Source organism: Anguilla rostrata, chromosome 1 (genome assembly GCF_018555375.3).
Source record: "Anguilla rostrata isolate EN2019 chromosome 1, ASM1855537v3, whole genome shotgun sequence".
NCBI lineage: Eukaryota > Metazoa > Chordata > Actinopteri > Anguilliformes > Anguillidae > Anguilla > Anguilla rostrata.
In genome coordinates, this window is record NC_057933.1 from 17,687,357 (window position 1) to 17,706,488 (window position 19,132).

Here is a 19,132-nt window from a genome sequence, read left to right on the forward strand (position 1 = left end):
TTGCATCAGCATCACCGAGAGCTGATGTTCGCTTGTCCCCTCGAGAAAGGCACCCTTGGCATTGGCAGTGAGCAGGCTTGAGTGACAGGCTGCAGTGCAGTAGGTTTGCCCGGGCTCCCCTATATGGCTGTGGATTAGCTATATGCTAATATCGTTTGGAGAGAGGAGCAGCAGCACGGTGCTGCAAGCCGACAGTGGAGGCTATCAGAGTCTAAGCAGGCTCCTCAACAGCCATGGCTGAAGGTGGAGAAGGGGAGGATGAAATTCAGTTCTTAAGAACTGTAAGTAATTCCGCTAATTTAATTTAGCAAATGTTGAAAACCGCAGCGTACTTAAGGTAATTGTCTTGTATTCCTTTGTCTATGTCAGTGCAGCCTCGCTATAAGCAAGCCCGTGGACACGATTTTTTGTCCAATACAACAAATGCTTAAGCATCATCCGGTTCCATACAAATTCCAAAACTAATGAATTGCGACGTCTCTTTCAGTGGACATTTTAAGTGAAATGTTGCGCGCATGATACCTGTTTCTCGTGCGTTCCTCCTGGTTTGGCTAAAGGGCAATCCTTTTGTTTTGCGCATCGTTCGTTGTGATTGTCGCAACTTGTCTTGTACGGATTATAAATGCGCACGAACTGGATAGCCAAGTTACTGTCAATATCATCTGTCGTTTTATTATTTAACTCGCTGCTCACATGGTGCGTTTTTTGGTTTGGGATTCAAATAAAAGTTTGCTGTCTTCTTTTGCTAGAACAATAGATTTCACCTCTAGTTATCGTAGAAAAGTTGAACTTGTCATGTTTATTGAGAGAAACGAAAGGCGTAATATTCATATAACACTTAGATGTGTGTGTTATTGTAACAGAACAGCGCGGACACTTGGTAACAAGTGTGACGTTAGTGATCGCCGCTATAATTTTGACAGCGGCTATGCTTTCTGCCTCTAATTTCTTCAGACGTCGCTGTACCTCTGGTGCTTTGGTGTGCCTGGAGCGAATATGCGACTTTGACCATTTTTGTTCACATAAGGGCTTCTTATAGACGTTTCTATTTTTACTGTTCGATATGAATCACGCAAATGTGATACGATATGTCAGATATATTTAATGCGTTTGCATGTATGTTAGTGTATTGCCCGTATTATTTGATTGGCCCTAATTGTTTAAGATCATTATTGCACACCTGCAATTACGGTGCCTTACTCAGTAGTAGAGCCATACAAGTCAGTACACATTAAGAGGGCTATATGTCTTTATTTGGTGGCTGGGTACTACCTTTGCTAATTAGCCTTTTTCACGTAATATTTTGTGTGGATATCAGTGATTTTGTATGACGCTTTGCTTAGATATGGAATTCATAGCCAAATGGAAATGAATGGTCACTTGCTTCAGTCCATCATAAACGCAAATGTTAATGCGTTACTTACTCAGATGTTGTTATACAAGAGAAGTAAGACAGACTGATAGCTCCTCCAGTTGTTAACATGCCTTCACCCTGCCTCCCCAGGACTCCTGGATTCTCCTGTCACAATGGCATGCTAATTATCTGATGACAACGGTGATTTGTGTAAGGGGCTTCCCTAAATATATTTAACCTCAGTGTCAAAGTGAGGAGAAATAAAAATAAAAACAATGCAACACAAACCAGTACATACTGTTTCGCTACTGTACTAAGGTAGACATTGGCATGCACGTCTGGAATTAGGCAATAATTGCCATGAGGAACGGATCACTTGATGGTGGTAAAGACAGGTTCAGTCTTACTGGCTGTGGTGATGGTGACTCTGTTGTGTGGGTGAAAGTGTGAGGATAGGGATCACAGTGTAGCATAATGGGCTTAGATGCTGATGTCTTTTAACAAGCTCATTTCTGGCTGACACAGTCTACATTTCGCCTGACCATTGCCAGAGTACTAGCTGTTGTGAAAATAAGTAATAGATTTTGCAATAGATACATATACTGAAAGCTATACCTCTTTTATGTCTTTCAACACATCTGGATCATTTCAGTGATAGTGAGCTCACAATGCTTTCACAAGATACTCTTCATGTTGGTGCGATAAAAGTCATTTTATTAATTACTAAGAATCAAACAATTTATCTGTTAGTCACACTTTTTCAGATATCTTCACATATTACGTAGATGTAATTTGATTAGTGCACTGGGATATGTTTTAATGGGCAATTTCTCTGTGTGATTTTATTATAGTTCGGTTATGGGGTTTACTGCATAGCTTGTGCATAAAAAAACACAATCATGTCTGGCAGTTGTTCACGCAAACATTGTGCATTTCAAATAAATTAATAACACTGGTCCATGTGAGCAGCATGGATATTAGTGTGTAATTTTCAATGAGAAGGCTCCCCTTCCAGAATAGCTTAGCCATGTATTTGTTTACCTGTCTGTGTGAGGTGAATGGAAGCTGTGCTCCCTTTCTTTCATGATGAAGTGCACAACCTGGTCATGGTGCCAGTCCAAACAGAGAGGGTAGTGGGTGCATTCCGATGGGCCATTCGCTGCTGATGCCCTGTTCAGGATACAGGGGTCCTATTTTATAACAAAATAGGACGTTCAAATTTCGGGTATGGAAGCAGGTTGTACAGTTTTACATTCAGAATTTGGAATACCCTATGAACTCTATGTTCTGCATTTTTATGGTTTACTAGAAAAAATAATTTCCATGAATAAATTGCACGTAATTTTCAGTCAGTGATAATTTCGCGATTATTAGGAGATTAATTTGTACTTTCTTCTTGCTTAGGTCTTTCATTTGTCTGTTTTATATGAGCAGAGTTGAAATTCATCCCAAATTTAGCCCTCGTCTAGCCTACGATTCCTCGGACCATTCTAGCCAGCCTTATGCAAGTCAGGCATGCATGCATGCCAAGAAGAGGGGCCTCCTGTCATTACAATTTCAGTATTATTTCAGTTTTTACTGAAATGCAGTCAGTTGCATTTGTGAATGACGGACAGTTTGAAGTCATGCTGTAGCAGATCAATCTATAAGCTTGGCAGGCTTGCCATATATTGCTTTTTCTCACCCCGTGGTTGATGTGTAAAGGTGTGAAAGCTGGCAGTGAAATGGACTCTTTCTCAATGACAGCGCGGGAGAAACTTGGTCGAGTGCTTGTTGACTGAGGGCCTGCGATGGAATGTGGTGAAATGTATTCAGGCTTTCTTACCTGACTTTTTTTTATTCGCCAGTATTTATAGAATTTATAATGTTTCAAATGCGATGCCTGCAGTGATAGCATCCAATCTGTTTTTCCCGTCACCTGCCACTCTCCCCCCAGAGGCCCCCCTTCTGACACCCTCACCCCCATACACTCCACCCCCCCAACTCCAAAGCGTGACATGCATGTGTACAGACTGATCAGGTTTTCTCACGAGCAGCACTTGTCTCGCATCGCGCTTCCCTCCTGACCTCAGGCACTTCAGTTTTGTGTCGCCCTCTGAATTATGGCTGTAACGTAGTACGCGACAGCGCTCTATAAATACGAGAGCCTGATATGCAGGTAAAGTAAATGTTTTCCAATGTGCTTGTCCCGGCCTTGGGATTGGTCTTCTTATGCGTGTGCAGGCATAGAATGAAAACTAATGCATTCCACAAACAAGCAATGTGAAAACTAATGGACTGAGTGCATGACCTGTGAAACATCAGTCACCTCTAAAGTGCAAGGCTGAGTCATGGCTATTAGACTCCCCCCCCACACACACCCCCCACATCACATCATGTTGCTGATTGTATTTTTGTGCTACTTGTCCCAGTTTCATTGCACCACTGTTCCTTTTAAGAGCCATTAGGAATAAATGGGTGAGATGTAGCAAGGCATCGGAATCGTACTGAATCCAGTTTTCAACATGAGCATAATTTTACCTTTTAGATGTGCACTTAAAGGGTTAGAGACCTCATCAGTGCCTTTGGCTGTGTCCTCTTCCAGTAGAGAATGCCGCCTTGCGCCGTGCTCTTGCGATGTGCAACAGGTGACAATGGAAAGGGAGCAAAGGTACTGGTGCAAACTGCTCCTTTAAAACCAGGTGATCCAGAAGGCACTTGCTCACTAGCAGTGGGCTTATTTGGAGCTTATGTCCTTCTGGAAGCCTCTTGCATTCCAGGAGACAGCTCCAAGGTTTAAAATTAGCTTTTAAAAATCTGAGGCTTCCACAGCGTCTGCAGGCTGTCCCTTGATATTGACGCATATACAGACAATTTCATCAGCTTGTATACCACCAGGTCTGGCATGGCATTTTGACACCGACACTGGGAAATATTCTATTCCGGACCAATGAAAACACTCTCTACCCACAAAGTATGATAATATTAAAAGAACCTGTAACAGCCCTGAACATTTCTGTACTCCCTCTTTCCAGGTTATTGAGATGAGACTCACACGTGTCCCGCAGTGTGTTGTGCTGTGTTGTTGAAAGAATACAATTCTTCCAGTTGCTGGAGGCTCGATGATTCAGCTTGTCAGCCGGTGGGAGTGCAAAAGGCATTGTGCCTTTAAAGCTGAGCAGCGTGTTGGGTCTGTCCACACGAGGCGGCAGCTGACTGGATGATTGTAGTTGGTGGGGGGGGGGGTGTTCGGGGTGTGCGCGACGTGTGAATGCCTGTCTGGAGGAGGCGTAGAGCCGGGCTGGTCCAGACGTGGCTCCGCATAGCAATTATTCATCACTCTGATTCTGAACTGCTCCCCACCTGCCTCTTTCATGCACACGCACGTTACACAGGCTGGACTCAAGGATCCGCCATTCATTTATTTCTAATTGATGCCTCGTGTCTTTTTTTTGTGACATGCTTTGTTGTCAGCGAGCTGTAATTGTTGGAACAATCTGTAGGCTGCGTGTGTTGTTACAAAAGCCTTTAATAAGTGGGAGCGCAGGCAGCATTATTGCTTTGTATCTCTAACAGCTAAATGAAGTTATTTCCCCTGAGAACAGAGAGAAATGACCCTAGTCTCGGTGTTACTGTAAACCCAGGAGATAGGAGGGATTTTAGTGCCATGGGCAATTTGATGCTGCAGGAAGAGAAATGTAAGTGCTAATACTCTGCAGTCAACAGCTTCTCATTTCATACGGGATACTGAGGGGAACGGGGGAAGATGTGAAGGCCTTCTGTCAGAAGCTCTTTCTGTGTTGCACAAGCACAAAACTCTATCGCCATATTCTCAAACAGGTACCTGAGGAGAGCCATGGTGGATTTTTTAAAGTTCTGGAAAATGTAATTTAAAGCTAATCAACTCCACCTCTGTGTACGGGCAGACAAGATGATTTAAAATACCAATCTATTGGCAAAGTATATCAGTGTGTTTATAAATGAACTTGATCAGTGTGGCATGTTTTGAAATGTTTCTCCTGGCAGATGTGGAAGTGTAGCATAATAAAATTCAGGACCTGGTCTGAAATTATGTCCTGGGGGCATGAGTGCTGGTGTCCAGGAGCGGTTTGGGTAGGGAGGTGTGATGCGACGCCCAGATAGGAAGCAGCCAGCTGTGCCAGTGCAGTCGGGCGCCTTCTACACTTTCTCAACTTCGCCAGCTTCGTACACCAGCCTTCTAATTTCTGCACCGGTGATTAAGAAGGGTGTTCAATCACTGCCTCTGGGGAATGGACTGACCCCGGGGGCCACAGAGCCATCATCGCTGAAAGACCAGTTGCCCCACTTCTTGGCCTCAATTTATTTGCCAGTTTGATTTTGTTGTTTTTTGCCTCAGATAAGGGAGGCGTCTGATTCTGCAGTGCATGATCCGCAGTTTGATCACCTGTAAATCTGAATGAGTAAAGCTGAGTAGAGCTTCCATCACAGGAGGTACACCGCTGCAACAGACAGCTCAAAATCAAAGGCTCTGCTTCTAGCGTGAGGCAGTGGGCGGACAGCAGTGGTGGAAAGGGCGACATTTAAATGTGATTAATCCTTACTGGCAGAGCCGGGGAATGCTAGCTTTTACAGAGGCGCACTTCTGCTCTGCGCACCGGTGAGCTGTCAGCGCGGAGGGAGCTGATATTAATTAGGGCCTCACCGTCCATCAGGGCAGCTCACGTAGGCGGTGGGTCCCAACAGAGGTCACCTTGCGGTGAGCACCCATCTCGTCTCACGCTGCCTTCCTTCAATGCTAGCGAGATGGCGGCTGCCTGGTCTCCGCTCCCACGCGCTCCCCTCTGCAGGGCCTCGCCGTGACTCATTTCCTCCATGGATCCATCAGTCCCAGGTGTTTGAAACTGTCCATTGTGACCTGATGGCTCTTGCCGGACCGCAGGGCCAGAGACCCCCTTGATCAATGTGGCAGCTGGGGGGATGATTTGCAGTTTCTTCTGCAACGACTAGTTTCACCTTAAGAGTAGATTGTGAGGTTGGAAAACACCAGTCATCGCTAGTCATCTAGTGATGACTGGATGACTAGTCCATTATGTTCTCAATAAAATTATCTCCTTCTGGATCACTGTGGAATCTGTGTCAGTCCAACTGTTAAATTCCACCCTGTGAGACCTGTGTTCATGCAGTTTGGTAAATTATTGTCTGAACTCAGATCTCACTTAGTCTACGCTGGCTGCAGATCTGCATTGGTTTAGACTTTCTGATCAGACTCAGTTTTGTCTGAAATCAGTACGAGTGGAATGAAGCACATGTCCAAGGTTTAAAATCTGATATAGCTTTGGAAATTAAAGAGAACACTTTTAAAGTGACAAATCACATTGCAGCTGTATAGTAGTTTTGCATGTATGGGACTGTACAGCTGTAGCTTTCAGGTGTGATTAGCTTTTGTAATGAATACTGCTGTGTCAGACAAAATCTGTAGAAACATCAAACAATCTGACCAGCCTATATAGCACTCATTTTATAGCTCTTCCCACTCTCCCAGGGAACTTCAGCTTCACAGTTTCAATAGAACTGTATTTTTATGGTATTTTTATTTATTGTATTTCTTTTTGTACTTGATTTATTTAACTTTGTATTGTATATTGTGGCATATATTGTGGTTTCTGTAGCTTGAAACCCGTAATGAGCTAAATCTGCAAGTTTGAAGCTAACTCTAGATTTAAAGTGTTCGATGAAAGTGATAATAATATTCCAGCACGATGAAAGAGGTTGCTGAGATTTTTAGTGTTTATTTGCAAAGAAAAGTTAGCTAAATTGCCTTTTCTCTTTCATGATGTCATCAATATGATTACATTACAAACACTGAAGTTTAAGCCAAGTTTTTCTTTTAAAGGCAGAAGGCTAAATTGAACAGGAAATGTCAGCAGAATGATCCCTTCCTGTTCTCCCCGAGGAAGGCTAGTGACTGAGAACTTACAGAGGGAATTAAGCCTGCGCCACAATTTGAGCTGGGCTGCTGGGTGCTTTAATGAGGTATTGATCCAGTCTCTAAATTAAGAAATTCCTTGAAGACTGATTTCAGTGGTATGCCCGTTTCAGTGCTGGTTGATTGGTATTTCAGTCCGATATGAGTTTTTATTTATATTAATTTAGTCATTCAATTGAAATGTAAGACATATTACATATTAGTAAAAAAAATATATACAAAAAAATATATTTATACATAGTATTTATGGAGAACAATTTGTGACTGTGTGTTCTATCACCATTAAACATTGCAGGAGCTATCATGCATAAATTAACCGAAAACGTATTTTATCTATTGACAAAAGTTAGAAATAAATTGCTGGGACTATTTCTGAAAACTGCTAATTATTGTTCCCTGTGAATTCTAATGGTGCTTGTGCCTGTCATTTTTACAGGATGCATTGGTGGGCCCCTGTTCTGCACACGCCATTAAGGCTCTTGTGCTCACTACAGTGATGCTTCTTTTGGCAGTGATTTGTCTATTTAATAATGCAATAAAAAATAGCAGATTTATGTGTGTGAATCCTCTAGTGCATTGTTTTTCAACCCTGGTCCTGGGGACCCACTGCCCTGCATGTTTTAGATGTCTCCCTGCTCCACACACCCGATTCAAATGAATGGGTCGTCATCAAGCTCTGCAGAAGCCTGATAATGACCCATTCATTTGAATCGGTTGTGTTGGAGCAGGGAGACATCCAAAACATGCAGGGCAGTGGGTCCCCAGGACTAGGATTGAAAAACACTGCTCTAGTGTTTTTCTCGCTGTCTATTTGAACATTGGTGTCCTGTTTTTAACATTGATGTTCTGACTCTTCATATCAATGGTGACACGATGTCTTTGTATGAGTTTTCTTGTCAGGTTTTTTGATGTAAATCGCTCCTGTGGAAATGTAGGAGCAATATTTTGGCCAAGGGGGAATATGATCCAAAATGTTTCAGTGGAACAGAAATTCTCTCAGGGCAAATGGGGATTTGCCCACATTTTTCATGGAACCAAAAAAAGTTGTGATCTGGATTGTTACACTATGTACTGTGACATTACTGTCAGGCATCATTAATGTTCAGCTACGCTAATGCATATTTTAATTATAGTAGTTGGGGGAGACTGATTTTAAGGGGAAAAAATGTAATGTTGCAACAAAATAAAATAATTTAATTCCGTAAACCACACACTCCCACATACACAAGGGCGTAAAAGAGGTTCTTTTGCTGTTAGAGCTAACTTGCTATCGAAGTGAAGCAATCACAAGCAGTGCCTCAGGATGTGGATTTATTGTATGAGCTGGAGAGGAATCAGTATTATTGCTTATGCTGGGAAAGCGTGGCCTGTTGGAGGGCTGCAGAATGAGCTGACGCACCTCATTTATGGAGGACTGCCGAACATTTTAATTCCATAGCGGGCATGATGCTTTCTGCCATGTTCTACCTGTGTCTGCTAGAGCTGAGTATTGGAGTTACATTCTCAAGTGCCAGAACCTGTTCCAGCCTCCACAGTGGCCCACAATGCCATGCTGCATGTCGCAGGATGGGGCGGGGGAGGGTGGTCTGCGTTCCCAGACTCCTCGGCTTGTCCTGGCCACCATTGCATGGAAAGTGACTTTGGGGCAGTAAAAATGCAAGCGTTGGGTGAATCCAATTTACAGGATTCCTCGACATTGACCCCATGAATTCACTTTTACTCGAGGAGCATCGTCGTTTCTTTGAAGAGCTCTGTGTTTCCCCCATGCTGCGGTATGAGCCACTTTCAAAATTTGGGCCATGCCGCTCATGACCTAACAGGAGGAGCAGTGCGTAACCGCCAAATGCCGACTGAAAAAGAACAGCACTGCTCATAAAATTAACAGCAGCCCAGGTAGTGTTGTTCCAGAAAGCAATTTCTTCTCCCTTTTATTTCACTGTGGGTCTCTTGGTCTCTTTGGAGCGGTAATGTAGTAACTGCAGTCCTTTTTATGTAGTAGCAGAAATTCTTTTTATCCTTTTATCCACTACATAGCTGTGCTCTGTCCAGTTACACGTACTATGTAGACACAAAAGCCGGCAAATGCACCTGGAGCAGATTGCATTTTTAAGTAAACCAACATTTTTCTAGATTTAGCTAAAGTAGGTAAAGCAATGAAGCAAAGTATAATTTACCTCCACTTCATGCAGTACAAGTGTTGACACACTTCCCGTACCTGCCTCTGCTTTGCATCAGCAGTATTGTGTCTGAAGTTAACAGAACTCCCCTTCTAAGCACACTGGGTACTGATGCGTCTCTGAGGCAAAATAAAGCTATTTTTGATCAGGTAGTCATTCTGCAGGTCTAATCCCTGAACTCCTGCACTACTTACATTTGCTCAGAGGACATTTTTTGTTTTTACTGGTGTGGTACTTAAAATCGCTGCATGGTAATATTGCGTGCCTTTTTACAAAACTCACTGATGACAGTATGTATTCCCCCTTTCATTACTAAAGAGCATTCGATGCACTACATTCATGACATTAGAAATTTAAGTTTCCAATTTAAGAAACAGCACAGGCCTGAATTGTATTTACAAGGATGCCGTAACTGCAGTTTTAAGTTTTTTTTTCTTTTTAAAGAACTGCGAAAGTAGAAACGATATCTCTGCAGTTTGAAACACTCTCCTATTCCCACTGACATTGTTGTTTTATTTTTGTTTTCACAACGAGCCTCCAAAATCTGAGATTTCGTAGTACTGGAAATGCAGGTTAATTCATCTCGAATTTAGCATTGATTCTGCTGCTCACTGATGCAGTGACTTTACTTGCTCTGTGCATTTCCCAATTACACTCGCAGACAGTATCAGAACGCGCGCGCGCTGGGTTAATTACTGTTTGTCAGGGATTCTACTTTCTGTCAGCCGCTAAACCCGAAGTCCAATATTTGCGACACTGCCGTTCTTCACCTCATAAAAGATTCATGCTTCTTTAACGGCCGCTGTGTTGTCCCCTCGTCATGAGCCGCAGACTCAGAGATATCTGCGTTTTTATTTGGGTTCGTTGCAGCAGAGTCAATGATGTGTGTAATAAAACAATGTATTTTTCTGCCACCGCAGCAAATGGAAGCTGGGCTAGGAAGTGCTGAGCCCTGATTGTCGTAATATACAGCCGTGACACTGATAAGCTTTGACATAAAGGGATCTTGGGCCTTCATATGTAATCAGGCCTCGCCACCTCTGCTCCTGCACCTTTTTAATGGAGAGCGCGGCCCCCTAATTAAGACACCGGGCTGCACCTGAGGACCCCGGGTTCAATTACATTTGTCTTGGAGACAGGGAGCAGAGCGGAGCAGAGGCAACGTCTGATTGGCCAGTTTAGCTCTCAGGACAGGGCCTGTCAAACAGAAGCTTTGAAGTGTGGGGTGCTGCTGTTCTGTTATGTATTACCGTTAGGGCTGCTAGGCTACTGCGTCTCTCTTACACAGCCCGTGCCCCTTCTTTTATGTGCTTGTATGGGACATTTGTGCACTCCAGATTTGTAATACAGGGAAATACAGTACCATAAGGCTGTGTTTAGCTGCACAATATTACTTTGTTTATTTGCTCTTGAGGAAATTCCATTAAAAGCCTTTAACTTTGCACCTGTTTTCTGAGATCTGACTCCAAAATCACCTTATTGATCGATATAACCTACGTGGTTTTTCTCTTCTGAATGCAGAGTGCTGTGGACTGCGAAAAGCACAGAGCTGGCATTTCTGACATTCTCACCTCAAATTACGTTTGACAAAGTGGCGGATCAGTTCTGGTTCACGGGATACCCTCACTGTGAGGTATTCTGCCTGTCTCTCACAAAGAGATGGGCAGCATGGCTGTATATAATTTGCAGGATCACAGTCTCTTTCCTTGGAAAGGAAGAACTTCTGGCACAGGCAGATAAGACATACAGAGAAAGTTGTGAAGGCTGTCTGGTAAATTTGTTATTGCATATGTTATTGAATATTTAATATATCGTATATGAATTCAGTGTCCCTTACATGAAGTTAGTGATAAACATTTATTGCTGAGGAGACCATAATTGGTTGAATTGAGAGAAGTAATTACCCTGGATAACAAGCTTTTTTAAGCTGAACCAATATCCCAAGCACTTGTCTGGTGTCTGCAGTGAATTCTGCACACGTCTGCCTTTCGTAAAAAAGTAAGACTTGAATTAAAATGTGTGGCTTTCTGGACTCCGCCTGAGCAGATGGGCATTCTCGGCACAAGAAATGAAACGCAGCAGGCCATCCGCCTTTCCCTAAGACTGAGACACTGGCACACAGTTTGATTGTTAGTGGTAGCTCCTCAGCTGAAACAGGCAAGGCGAGTTTTTACGCAGCATCTGCAAAACTGAGCTGTGAAGTCAGTTATGAGGCGATTCAGCCATTATCTTTTATACACAATGCTTCAATCAGTTCGGTTAATGCCACCTGCAGTTCTCTATAAACTAGAAATGGGTGCTCTGACTGTGGGCATCTAGCCTATGTTTACCTTAAGGAACTTCCTGGGTCTTTTCAGCTCTTTACTCAGGTGGAAAGCAGTGAGCTCTCGTAAGTTAACAGCCCCAGAAACTAGGCTTGGCTCTTTAAAAAATGTGTGGATAGCATAGGAGACAACGTCACTTGTACCACATCGTCACACAGTAGACAAGGCTAACCGTGCTTGGGGTACAGAGATCATTCTCGTTAACTCAGTGCAATATGATCTGAAAGAGGATCAGCAGGCTCTGTCGAGTAGCCCGTAAAACAACAGGTGGCTTGCCAGGTTTTCCACAGCCATCCCTATTACTGTACGACCCTTCTCGCACGATTAGTAACAAGTTCAACTAGAGGTGGGAGATAGTTTGGAGTTTTTATTGGCATACTTGAGGAGGATAGAAGGTTCACCGGTCATTGCCCAGCTCTGCTGGGGGCCTGCAGATAAGTGGGTATGACAGCGCCAATTTGCATTTCCCTCCCGCAGGACGTTCAAAGTGTTTGTCGCTGAATATGTCCTTCTCTTAGCAGGTGCCTGTTAACATAGCTGTTTTCCTCCTCTGTTTGGTTTCCAAAGTGTCTCCCATGGTAAATCAGTCTTGGCTAAGGGAAATAAGCAAGCTGTTTCTTGTTTTCCCATCATGCAGCTGTGGTGGAAGTCTACTTCATGACAGGCAGAGACTGTGCTTTTTGTTGTTTTGTGATTTGAAGTGGAATCAGTTCATTTAAAAGTGGACAGTGGAGATTTTATGACAGTCTTACATTGTAAGAAAGCCCTTTTAGAGTGATTAGTAGGCAGTTCACATTACTGACAAGGCCTTTTGGAAATGAATTGCCTACTGCCTCAGATTTCCCCCCTGTGAACCACAACCAGAAATGGTCACTCCTATCCGTCACTCAAATCGGTACCACTACTATTTCAAACACTGTTGAAAAGTATGGACTGTTCACAGTGGAGTATGGATTACTGGTTTGATTTATGTGGATACTAGACAGATTGCTGTCTAAACCTTGACAAGGATAACAGACTGTAGTTTCATAAAACCTGAGATGTGAATGGCGATGCCCGCTTCATCCTGGTGACCTCTGAACTTCCATCACCCGATATTCAGCAGTGACACAATTTTCCACATCAGCAACACATGGTACTGTAGTGCAGGCATTTCTGTAGTGATGATATGCATTTTGCAGATACTCTGCCTTAAGAAGTACAAGTACCTTTCACAAAGGACTGCTGGAAAGTACGGAGAAAGTAAGATTATATCAGAGATATAACTGAGCCAACATTCTGGTCATAAAATGATACAGGAAAGGCTCCTGAAAACCCTGCCAGCATTGTTCTCCATATCAGTCCCATTACCGGACAGGGAAATAAACATCATGAGCAGAAGTGGTGATTTACAAAAGAGGACCCTCGCCGATAACGCTAGTGTTTTATGGCTTAGACCTGCCTTGCATACGTATGCACACACACATGCACACGCGCGCGCGCACACACGCATACATTCCACATCACATCATAAAGCTGTCGGATTCCGTGCCGTTAGCGACAGGTTTAAAGCAGCCTGAAATGTGTAATGGATGTAGAGATTAATTTATCGTGTCACTCCAGGGAGTGGGAACGCAGGGCTGGTGCTCAGGCAGCTTGCTCATCAGCCGGCTTCCTCACCGCCGCGGTGCTGCTGAACATTAGCGCCAGTGAGTCACAGGTGCAAAGCCCTGCCTAGAACTAAAACCTGGTGCTCTTTCTTTCTTTCCTTCTTTCTTTCTGAATCATTCCTGCGTGCATCAGGGTTTGGAAGATCCACATTTAGATGAGGACAGTTGCCATTAGATTTAATGCCTCATATTTAATTAAATTTATCTTTAATGAATGGTTAGCATGTGTGCTATTAACAATGCAGGCAGTTTGACAGTGTGATTTTTGTAGGGATATATTTGGTTGGTGCGTGACTTCACCCTTTGGGCTCCCCTGAAAAATAAAAACCTAACTCGATAGTTTGAAAATAACACTTATCACCTTGTCTGACGTTTATAAGACCTGCAATGCTATACAGAAAATATTTTTGACATGTAACACTAAAGTGTAAATGCTGACAGAAATAGTTTTACATTAATAAATGCTTCTGTTCAGCGGCATATTTTCTAAGGGTAGGTTATCCATTGGATCTCCTGCATACAGCTAAGGTACGTGCCTGTCCCGTATGTGCACCTTTTCGCAATTCCCATCTGTGTTTTCGTTAGTTTGGCCCTACAGGGCTCTGGGATGTCTCGGGGGGGCGTCTCAGGTTACTGCTGAACACTTGTTGCGGGACACCTGCTCTTGTCTCTAAAGCTTTCGAATAGACGGAACACAGAAGAGAAGCCCCACGCGGAGGCCTAACACTGTTTTGTTTTGTGTTCAGAGATGAGAAGGTATGTTGCCACTCAACCAGATGTTGGAATGTTGTGTTCAGGAGACTGACAGGGCCGGCGATGGGGGTTCTGAGCACCACTAGGGGGCAACAGGCCTGGAAGGGTTTATCTGGGGATTGGGGGCGGTGGGGGGTGGTTCTGGAAGGGGAAGGACACCATGTGCCTTGCTCAGATTGCTGCCCCAGGGTAAAGGGGGAAGAGCCACTCCATTCCCCAGCACTATACATAGCATGTGATGCCACCGTTTAGCCAACTAGCAGATAGTTCCCCCAGATCGCTTTGCAGCAGATTCACCAGATTCCTTGGCATGGATGCAAATTATAGAGTGAAAAAATCTCCCTCTTAAATATGAAGCACTGTGGTTTGAGTCGATGGCTTGCTTTTACTGTATGTAGATGAGGTACATCTTAGATTGGTAGGAAGCTTTACACGCGTAAATCTCTCAGTCAGGGGAAAGGTTTGTATGAAGAAAAGCATCTTACTATAACTGAACCTCTTCAGTTATAGTAAGAGAAGAAGGAAAGATTTAGTTCCACCTTTTAAAGCTTTGAGTTGATGAAACTCAGACATTTAGGAGGATTGCTGCTTGATTGAACTTCCGACTGTTATGCAATACAGACTTGGGTTGATGTTCAGGAGATCACATCGAATTACCAAGACAAACAGTGCTTGTCATGTTTGTCTCAAGGCTAGCTTATATCTGCTGTAACGGATAAAATGTCTCATTAAGTAAAACAATGAAGTGCTGAATTGCTTGTTGAAAAAGGTTTTATAAATTTTAATGAGCATGGCATATTAAAAAAATATATACATACAGTATATATATATGTATATTTTGCAATTAAATAAATGAATCAATGCACAATTTTCGTGACAGATAGCTGTACCCTTATTTTAAGGGGTCTGTTCATATTGGGACTTGAAAATTATGAAAAATCCATAAAATGTTGCCTAATATTAAGTCAACTTATTTTTAGATATCATGGTGTTACAAAACTGAAAGAGAAACCTGAGATTGCTTAGATGAAGCAAGTCTTTATAAAGTATATAGTTAAGTCTTACTTTCATGCTGTCTGTTTTGATTATCATCCATCATTCATTATAATGGTGACATGTATCTCTACCAGTAAGATTTATGGATAAAGAAAGGAAGTGGAGACCTTGTCATAAAAAAGGAAAAACTAAGACGAGGATCCTGCTTTGTGTTCACATCTGTCTCTAGACATCTCTCTTGCTTTCAGGGAGCGCTCATTCTGAAGCCTGAGGTCTTCTTTCAGAAGCCAGTTTCACTTAGTGCCCCCAGGAGACTGCTCAGTGGGTGTGCTACTCCACCCCTGGGAAATCAACATCCCTGGGATCACACACCTGGTCTAGGGCAAGGAGAGGAAGTCATGCTTCCAGGGGAATGGGGCTGCTAGCCAACAGCAACAGGGGCTCTCCTTCCTCTCCTTGGGGAGTCAAGTTAGCCACTAGGCCTGTGTGGGACTTTCATCGTAAAGTTGGCTGCCAGGAGTCGTCATACCCCCTGCCTGTACTGTTTATGTGCCCTGATGAGCACAAGGTAGTAAAGGGGCCGGTAAACTGAACTGTATTTTGGGGTGGGGGTCCTGGAGTGGAGGGCGGAGCAGGGTGGAGAATTTTGGGTTTGGGCTCAACTTCCATTTGGGACTCTTGGACCGCACCTTTCAGCAGTCCAGCTGCAGAAATATTTTCCTGAGCCTGTGAAAGATATTTCAATCATTTCAAGTAGTTAGACAAAAATAATTACCTGCACGTATGCAATTGATGCATGCATGTACAAACTAATCCCGTAGTAGCACTGTCATCAGTGTGTTGAGACCCTTTCCATTCAATAAAATGTATGGTTGTTATATCAGGATTGTGTCCTGGGTTCTTGGAGTCGTTCAGGAGGGATTTCAGACTGGGGGGGCATGACAGTGTACCCATGAGGCCATATGGTGCGCAAGGTCAGACGAGTTTGCATCCTTATTTGCATTCACTGGAATGGTTTGGGTGTAAAGTTGGTTGGTGTAATTCAATTAGCTGTGCAATCCCACATTAAATAATTTCAGAAATGGTAGAACTGTAGGTTTGAACAGTTGGTGATTAATCTTACACCAGTTGGAAAATATACCAACGAGCATTGTGCCAGCATTTGAGATCCATTGTAAGCCCATGCTTTAACAATGGATGGTAGTTAAGGGCCAGGTACAGCTTGCATTGTGAGGTAGTTTCAGGGCTGGAGGTTTTTGCTGTATTAATGTATTAATGCCGCGCTGAGAGAGGGGGCTCTAGGCCAAATCATGGCAACTGCTGGTTCTGATTAATGTGGCTTCTGAGCTAGCCAAGCAGACAGCCAAGAAAATGAGGGAAACACAAATCAATATTTCTCTCATATGGCACCAATGAGAAGGATCCAGAGGCTCCATGGGGTATTAAGTCTGCAGTTGACAGCATGATGTTGATACAGTCCTTTGTGCTTGCAGAATTTTGTCTGATTTCCATATTATTGATCCTTGCTGATTTTAATTTTGTTTCCAATAGCCTTTGCCTTCATGGTGGTAATGTAGTATACAACAGGCTGTACCTGCCTACATAGTAAAACTCCCTATAAATCAGAGCAATGAATGAGAAATTGATTGACCAGCATTATTCTCTTTATCCAAAGTGACATATTAGCACAAAGAATTTAATAATTCCCTTAATATTAATGATTAATGTTGTGTGTTATTAGAGGTTGCGGTGTTTGAACACATTAGGGTAGGCCGAGACCTCCCTGGAGCCGGGTCTCATTTAAATTCATGCAGCAGTGTAAAGGTATGTTGCCCTCTTGCAAAGTGTGGAACTCCTGTTCTCTCCCAGAATCTCTTCATATTTAATAATGCAGCTTCCTATTGTGCCATAAAAGCAGCCTCTCTCATTTTGGAGCAGGATCAGCACATTCTGGCCCATGGAAAATGAATAAAATCAACCTAAGCAATCCCCCCCTGTAAATCAATGCAATTACCAAATTTAGGGAATGACACAGATTTTGCAAAGTGCTTGTGCACAGATTTTTACTGTAGCAGTATGAGGATCATGGCAATAACTGCCTGGCCAAAGGAAAACTTGACTTGCACTGCACTTACAGCCAGGCATTGCCGAGCAGAATGCCTTTCTCAACACTATTAGTGCAATACGTCCCCCCTTTTAATGCTAAAATGGGTAACGGTTAGTTGCACATTATTAACCACATGTTGAGTTTCAATTTATTAACATGTTAAGAGGAAATACATCACTCAGAAGTGATGGATTGCCTAATTAATAATTTACATATTTATTTGCAATCCCTTAACAGAAGTGCTGCCATTAAGTACAAGCTCAAGGGATATTGTTTGTACATAGAGAATGAGGGAATTTAGATTCATTTGCCTTAGGATAGAGAAAATGCTGCATCAGAGTTTTAAATTTGACTCCCAGTCCCAATTGAATTCCCAGCTCTATAAATTATGGCCATATCTGCTCATGAATGTCTTAGAGAAAGTATTTTTGCGAAAAGTATTGCAGCATTGGTTCCTCAGTCCCATCAAAAAGAACTGGCTACACCTTTTATGTTTACAATGAATACCCATCTGTGTTAAAACATCTGCCCTTATTTTCCCATTGTTGTAACGTTACAGACATTGCTGCTGACAAGGTCACATGCTTGAATGATGCTGTCTTTTTTATATTTGTGATCCCATGGAATAAACTCAAAAGTGAGAGCAAAGAGACCTGTGTTGCTGTATATCAAATTCTGTTTGGAGAGCTGACGTCCTCCTCTGCTTTTTTCGAAGCAGTGGGCTATGGGCGACAAACAGCTGAATCACAGCAGTAAAAATAAGACATTTTTGCTTCCTTTCTTATTTCCATATGCTTCAGCTTTTGTCATTTATAATAATCAATGAATCTCTTATAAAAAGGATTTATATTGAATACAGCTAGGGTGGACAACATAGGGCAGATTTATCCCATAAAGGATTTGTCTTAAATTTAAAAGAACCATTGAACCTTGTATTATATTTTATATGTTTTGCTTCATCATCATTTCTATTTTATTTTTTTGCTTTTCACAATTCTGGTGTTGTAGTTTGTAATTTATGTTTTAAACAAAAAATGACAGCAATACTTATTATGCATTGAAGTAAGCATAATTTGGAATCACTATTTAAAAAAGATAGGTAATTCATTTAAATTTACCCAATAATTCTTAGATTATTGGTCAAATTAAGAGTTTAGAATTCAGCAACGATTGCAGGTTGTCAAATTTGCATGTGAAGTGAGTGATCCAGATTATTATAAAACATATAGTTATTTCTTCAAGTGTGATTGATGGTACGTGCATGAAACCCAAATCAAAATTAGTGGGGATAAAATAATCAAAATATTTCTTGGGTAAACTGATACATTATTAGAAAAAGCCTACAGATCTCTTTAGATAAACACCATGGGTTATACAACAGCTTCAGGTCTTCTTGTGAGCCCACACAAGAAATATTTATCTAGGCTTAAAACTGATGGATGTTGTATATACTAATTATGACTTTTTTATTTTTGTCCACAGAGAATATCTGTTTCCCTCTCTCTTTCTAGAGTTCAGTGGATTACAAACTCACGTATTTCTCTACAAACTGATGTGCAGTATAATGCTAAACAAGATTCTATCCTTAAAACCATTCAGCAGATCAATGGCGATGCTATAGGTATGATCAGTGTAGCTGTATCAGCAAGATGCATAAGTCACAGTGCTATTCTATGGTGGCTCCCGAGTCCATGATTAGCAGATATTATTCAGTGTTGAAATGGATGCTTGGTTGCATGAAGATCTCAGTGGACGATGGTACACCATGCCTGAAGTCAGACCTTTTTACAGCAGATATATATATATATATATATATGCATGCTCC

The 19,132-nt window shown here is 42.4% G+C and overlaps 1 protein-coding gene across 10 annotated transcripts in view; it reads left to right on the top strand.

The window, feature by feature from the left end:
- The window catches only part of LOC135250381 (ryanodine receptor 3), a 126,762-nt gene continuing 107,630 nt past the window's right edge, over nt 1-19,132 (top strand). For 8 of the 10 annotated variants that reach the window (XM_064326613.1, XM_064326623.1, XM_064326632.1 and 5 more), the window contains exon 1: nt 2-281. In XM_064326613.1, coding sequence (XP_064182683.1) covers nt 234-281 — 48 coding nt within the window. In that variant the 5' untranslated portion in view covers nt 2-233. Of the gene's footprint in view, nt 282-19,132 lie in introns of all 10 variants that reach the window. The other 2 variants (XM_064326604.1, XM_064326639.1) reach the window with 1 other exon arrangement.